The sequence below is a fragment of the Oratosquilla oratoria genome, chromosome 5, assembly GCF_046742065.1.
Source record: "Oratosquilla oratoria isolate Oo_2021 chromosome 5, ASM4674206v1, whole genome shotgun sequence".
In the NCBI taxonomy this organism is placed as follows: domain Eukaryota; kingdom Metazoa; phylum Arthropoda; class Malacostraca; order Stomatopoda; family Squillidae; genus Oratosquilla; species Oratosquilla oratoria.
The window spans coordinates 74617523-74624001 of record NC_134781.1 but is presented as its reverse complement, the minus strand read 5'-3'; the positions used below and the strand labels follow the sequence as shown (position 1 = coordinate 74624001).

Sequence of the window (6479 nt, the reverse complement as noted above, 5' to 3'; positions counted from 1 at the left end):
TAATTAGATGTTTATATTGGGCCATGATTGATCAAAATACTTTAGTATTATGTGTTTGCACTCTAGTTTGTCGACATCCAGCAAATTATAGATGACAGTATTCAATCGGCTTATACAACCCCATAGCAATATACTATATTGAAATTATTTTTCTCGTTAATGCTGTACACTACTACGCTTTTGTCAATTAACTGAATTAAACTAGCTCTAAAAACCCAAAACGCTTCAAAGGTTCATTCCGATTCGCGTCTCAGTAAAATGTAACACCAACAGTGTTGAGTAACTTGAGTGCAGGAGAGTAATTGTTGGAAGGTAAGAAAGTGGTAAAATTGTTTTATTCTAAAACTAAGAGTACTGATTATACAGCTGGAAGGAATATTTGCATCAAATACATTTGGATAATGTAGATATTGATATGGCGTAAGTTTGATACACAATTTGTTAATATCTGGTTCCGTTGTCGTGATTAATTGTGCTTGTTAGTGTTATGACTTATGACCAACAAACTAAGTACCAAAGCATTTTTGTGTCTTCCAACTTGAAAGCATACGTTTATAATTGTATCGACGTACATTTGGATAAACTTTGAAATTTAACGTTCAGTTCTACAAATATAGTTTCAGCGGGTATAGGAATAGGGGAAATGAACTTAATATATAAACAATCCACCCCATTTATCTCCATTGCTTATCTCCACGTCCCCGTTTCACATCTCTTCCCATTCTTTGCTCACAGTGCCATCCCCTTCACTTCCCTCTGTTCCCATCGTTCCACCCCAACGCCCCCTTCCCCATACCCTCCTCCCCCATACCCTATTCCCCCCATATCCCCATACTCTCCAAGCTTCACTTCACTCTTCCGCCATGTCCTCTTGTGTTACATCTTCCTTTCACACCTACCCTACACCCCATTTCCCCTTTTGTCCCTCCCCTATGCCCCATTACCCCTTTGGTTACCCCATATTGACACTTCCTCCATGCTCCCTTCACTAATTCCCCTGCCCCCCTTTCAACACTTTCCCCATGCCCCCATTTACTATGTCCCCCATACCCCCTATTGCTACTTTCCCCACACTCCCTTCATGACTTCCCCTGTGCCCCTCATTTACCTCGTCTATGGGTTTTATTTTAGTTGTGCACACCTACGCGATATATCATTAGAAAATTAGATATTAATTTTGTAAATTAAAATGCATGAACCTAGTATGCGATTTTCTTGGCGGAAATAAATAACAAAAAGAACCTTGCTACAAGCATATCTACAGTACTAACGAACGAAGCCGCTTGGCATGTCGTCTGTCCAGCCCAGTCACTGTCTGTTAGACCAGTGGTTCTCAAACTTTTTCGTGAGCGACCTTATTTGGAATATTTCAATTCTTCGCGACCCAGAATATAGTAAAGAGAAACAAAATGGACAGTGATATATACCCTTTACTTTGGAAAAAAAGTGGTACAGCTTTTCTTTAACAAAACTAAATTAACAGAATCCATGGCACTGCATTTCCTTCAGAAAACTAAATTAATCAGTCAAGTATTTGAAATACTCTGAAAACATAAGAATTTTCCGTGTCCCTCCGACCCATCAAAATTGATCTCGCGACCCACGGTTTGAGAACCACTGTGTTAGACGATGGCTTTCACGTTGTGGACCGGGTATTCTCCAAATCCAGGTGACGTTAATAAGCGCTATTACAAAGACAATTGGGCTTTCTTGGACTTTGAGAGAACACGGGGTTCTCCCGTCATCTGTTAATTGCCCGAGGTACAATAATAATCAGACCGTCAGCATCCGTGACAACGACGACCCGGATGATCTTTAGAATTTGAGGTACCGAATTACTAAATATAGATTAGGTTACATAGGATAGTTAGGCTAGGTTAGGTTAGAATAGATGAATTTATCATCCTTTCATTTCTTCGACCTCGGCATCTATCAAAACAAACATGGCGTATCATTCAACCGCCGCGACTTCGTTCGTTAGTAAATTGGTTTTAGCAACATTTTTTTTTATTAATTTCCACCAAGAAAACATATTACGTTGATGTATTATGTTTTACAAAATAGAAAAATAATTTTCTGTTGCTCTATCGCGTAGGTGTGCACAACTAAAATGATACCGTTTTTTCTTACATTGATTTTCCTCTGCTTTCAGTAGGGACTTGTGGATGTCCCTTGAGCTCTTCCACCACAGCCACCCACCCTGGAGATCAAGAATGAAAATTTACTGGTTTGAGTCTGGGCGCATAAGGGGTGGGCCGGCACTCTTCCTTGAGAGGTCCTACTTTCCCACCCACCTCAACATCCATGCCATCATTGTCAGTGTCTCCTTCGCTCTCCCCATCTTCGTTTTCCTTGTTCTTCTGCCCTCCTTCAGGAACAAGCATTGGCAGAGCCTCTTTGTGGTGAGTGAGTAAAAGTGTTATCCTGGATAGTGCTTAATAGCCACACAATCATTATTTAACATCATCAGGTTTTGTACATAGCATATAAATGTTTACAGTAGGATCAATGACTGGTATATGCACGAGATAATCATGCAAGATGGACATCACAGTCATCTCCCTGCTTCCCATCTTCAAAATCTCTCAACATTCCCACCTCTCTTTGGAGGTACGCGCTGAATGGCCTACCGGCTCCGGCGCTTGGCCTTCAAGCCAATAATTCCATAAATCAATCAATCTCTGAAGGTACAGCTCCTGATAACCAGCAGTAGTTCTTCTACAACTACTACTTCTATTAGTCTCACACTAATACAATGCAGAAATCAGTCCAAAGCTTGTTTCTAAAGAGATGTAAGGGAGAGCCTAAGGTCCATCAGCAGCTGTTGTAGGACTGCAGGTTTTTAGTTAAATTTGAGGCAACGTCTATTACATATATTATGCTGCTACTTGGAATGTAGGAATCATCAGTAATAAAAGTGTATTTATGTTTGGAACAGTGTTTATATAGAGAATATAATGTTTAATATCTTTTAGATTTTCGATTTAATGGCCATGAATAACTTGAAGAATTGCTGGAGGATAATGGATAATAAATGTTTAGAATTTTTTTTAAAGAATATTTAATGATTATGATGAGGTGTCAGTAACAAGTACTCGATACCTACCTACATACCAAAGAGCCTTTTCTCTTTTATAATGGGGATGGCAGAGTCAAAGCATACACCCATCCCACACCCATCTAAAATCTATTCATCATCTCCCCCAACTTTACTCCTTTGGGTAACAAGCTGTGCTTAAAATATGAAAGAAATATTTTATTTTCTGTGTACAGTTAGGTAGAGCAGTGGAGGATGTGCTCAGTGCCCTCCAGGTGATGGTTAGATCTAGGGAAGTTCATTTTTTTAGCCAGACTTATTCTATGCTGATACTGTCTTAATGCATATATGCCATTGTGGTACTTTTTTCTCTTGATGGATTTTTCTATGGGGCTATTGTATGGTTGAGGGGATTTTGATGGAATAAGGAGTTTGGTGGTTGGTCTAGAAGAGCTTGTTTTGTGATCAGGGTGTGAATGTATTTTTGTGTGGATGTGTTGTGACACAGGTGATTGCTATGGATGCTTGAGTAGTATGCTGCTCATGTAATTTTTTGCTCCATTCAGTTTATTGTGCTTGTGTGATTTAATGAGAAGGCGGGTAAGGTTGAGGGCTCTTACACAGAACTGTGTACCTATTATTTTCATGTTATATTCCATAGGGGACTTTGGTTTCGGTGTGCAGATCCTGTTAGAGTGGTTGTGGTCCAGTCATTATTTTCAGTTATTATTCTCCATAATTTTTGTATAATTTGAGAGAGTTCTGTTTTCCCAAGTGTTGGGAATCATGCTGTGGAAGCATAGGAAGTCCCATACTAATACAACACAGACAACAGACCAAAGTCTCTTCCCAGAGCGATCTATGGGAGGGCCCGAGAACCATTACCAACTACTACGGGGCTGCGTGTTTATGGTCAGCGAAATTCGTGGGAAATATTATCTTCATGAAATCATTTGGCAGTGCCATAATAAAATCCTCATTGAGGCTGAAGTGGATTGGTTGGGTTTTGGTCAGGAAAAGAAGAGTACTGTAGTTTGTACATGCTTGTTCTCTGGTAGTAATTGGTTGTGGTGCCAAGGTAATGTAATGCCAGTGCAAGTGCTGAATGTAACTGGTTCACTGGGAAATTTTGGAGTAAATGACACATGCACAGAACTTGGGCTGAACTATATGATTATTCGTTTATACATTTATTTATTTATTTTTATTTATTTACCTATTTTCAAAACTGATGAACAGGAAAGACAATTACTTTAGCCACACTATTTCTCCAGAAATTTCCTTCGGTTGAATAAGATCGCCTAACAGGAGATAAAATAAACAAATACCTGCAACTAAAGGTTTAAGCATTAAACATAGTTCCTTTAATCCTTGAGTTTGGGATGTTGTTCTCATCTAAATAGAATTGCATGGCGATAGGACAACATACGAAGTTGGTAGGAGACGTGTCTCATTAAATCAGTGGTAGACTACAGTGCTTTCTCTCTCGTTGCAGTTGGTGCTGTGCTGCATGACGGGAAGCCACATGATTGCCTCCATGCTCTCCCTGTCGTGGATGGTCACTCAGGCAGAGGTGACCTCTGCAGTTGGGCCTGCGCGCCCTCCAGTTCCTGCTACTGTGGGCCTGTGGGTCGGCCTCGACAGCATCAACGTGACCTACCATTCGAACGAGATGTACCTCAACGAGGACATACCCCTTGATTGTGTCAAGAGCCTTCGGGGTTTCAAGGAAATTATGGCGGTCCGAGGATTACCCTGGCCCTTAGTATCCGTGATCGAATATCTCGGGGGCCAAAGGTTTGCGTGGAAGGACGACCTTGGGAGGACCCTCCTAATCGCGGGAATCTACTGCAAGGCCCTTCTGGTCGCAGCCCTTTACATGTGGGCCGTCTGGTGCGTCCTCTTCCTTGTGGCGCCGGGCCTCACGCCGGTGCCTCTGGTCCTCACGGGTGTTCTCCAGTGCCTGGCCACATGCACTTACGCCTTCGTTGTCCGGAGTATGAGTAATCTCTTTCTCATCGTCGCAGGCGAGATGATGATCCTCAAGTTTGGGTGGTGCTGGTACTCCACGTTGGCCTCGGGCCTGGTGCTCACCCTCGTAGGCTTTGCCTTCTTCCTTATGGAGTTCTTTCACCCAGGTGTCTTCACCACCGTCTTCGAAATAGATTTCGGAGGCCCCACCCACCGGAGTTACCTGTACATTCCCAAAGTCCCGAGCCCAGACATCGAGAGGATCACATCGAGTCCTGTGTTTGAGTGGAGGTCCTCGGGGCTCGAGCCAGAAGGGGACCCCTTCACGATCTCTCCAGTTATACCACGGACACGGTACGACAATTCCCTGCAGTTTCACTATAACGTCACAGCAACACCAATATCAAGCAGGATCCCTCGGCGGATACCACCAAGCGGCAGCAATTCTTATAAAGATCGACTTCGGAATGTTTTAGGTCGAGAGTCACCTTTAAGTTCGACCAAACAGTTCACAGGACCGAGAGGTAAAGACCGCGTAGTCCCGGCACAGCGACTCAGCTATGTCAGGTTCCCGAGGATAGACGACCTAGAAATAAATGAAATGACCAGTACAGAGAAAACATCGGTGGCGACCCCCGTCTCCGGGGCCTCTTCTCCCGCCATCTTCCCTCAGGCTTCCGTCTTGTCTGCGATCCCGGCCATGGATCTGTCGATCTCCAGTTCCCACGAGGTTGCAGGATCGCCGTCACGGTCTATAGGCGCGTCATCAGCTTGGTTTTCGGCGTCGGCGTCGTCAGTGTTGGGATCTCCCTCTGCAATTCCTCCGACTCAGTTTGAACTGGTTCACGAGGAGGGAACCAGGAGAATCGAGGATTCCGGAAGGAATTCGGAGAGGAAGTTCGAAGAAGAGAGGTATACTTTGGGAGACGGGAGCAGATCGAAGTTCGCAAGATCTGAAGACTTCATTTCTGAATTTCAGCTTCGCAAGCGAACACCGCCCTCGATGGCGTATGCCGACGGTCAAACGGGGACCACAATGACGCACTTGTGAAGGGATTTCCTCAGGGGAATCCCCTGATGTCCACGAGGTTAACTTCATACGAGCCGAGAGCTACATCGACATTGGAGGGAGAGATGACTAGAATCCTCATGTACCGGTCGGGTGGGTCAGGTCTCCCAAGACTGAATAGAATCGCCCGGCATCACTAGTGTTTTAGTCGAATGTTGAAGTAATACAGCCAGTCAAGATATAATTTTGTTCTATTTACGTATTTTACTATTATTGAAAACAAAAATGGCCAGTCAGAAAACAGACTAAATCACACGGACAGGTGCAATTAGTGTTAAGAAAGACTGCAGGATAAAATGATCAATTAAGAAAATATAGATATTGTAATCCATTTTGGAGGTTATAGTTCCATTTCAATAAAATGCTCAGTTACATGTCATTTTTCATTCCAGTAGGCACCTT

General features: G+C 43.1%; 1 protein-coding gene across 2 annotated transcripts; it reads left to right on the top strand.

Annotated features, from left to right (window-relative positions):
* The first annotated feature begins 244 nt into the window (after window positions 1-244).
* On the top strand, window positions 245-6479 carry LOC143025547 (uncharacterized). Of its 2 annotated transcripts, XM_076185400.1 has the most exons (3): window positions 245-312; window positions 2153-2402; window positions 4533-6473. In XM_076185400.1, the coding sequence occupies exons 2-3, from the start codon at window positions 2166-2168 to the stop codon at window positions 6057-6059; spliced, it is 1764 nt and encodes a 587-aa protein (XP_076041515.1). In that variant the 5' UTR covers window positions 245-312; window positions 2153-2165; the 3' UTR covers window positions 6060-6473. The 2 variants fall into 2 exon arrangements, with proteins under 2 accessions (XP_076041515.1, XP_076041516.1); XM_076185401.1 differs by lacking the exon at window positions 2153-2402 and having other exon boundaries at window positions 282-312; window positions 4533-6479.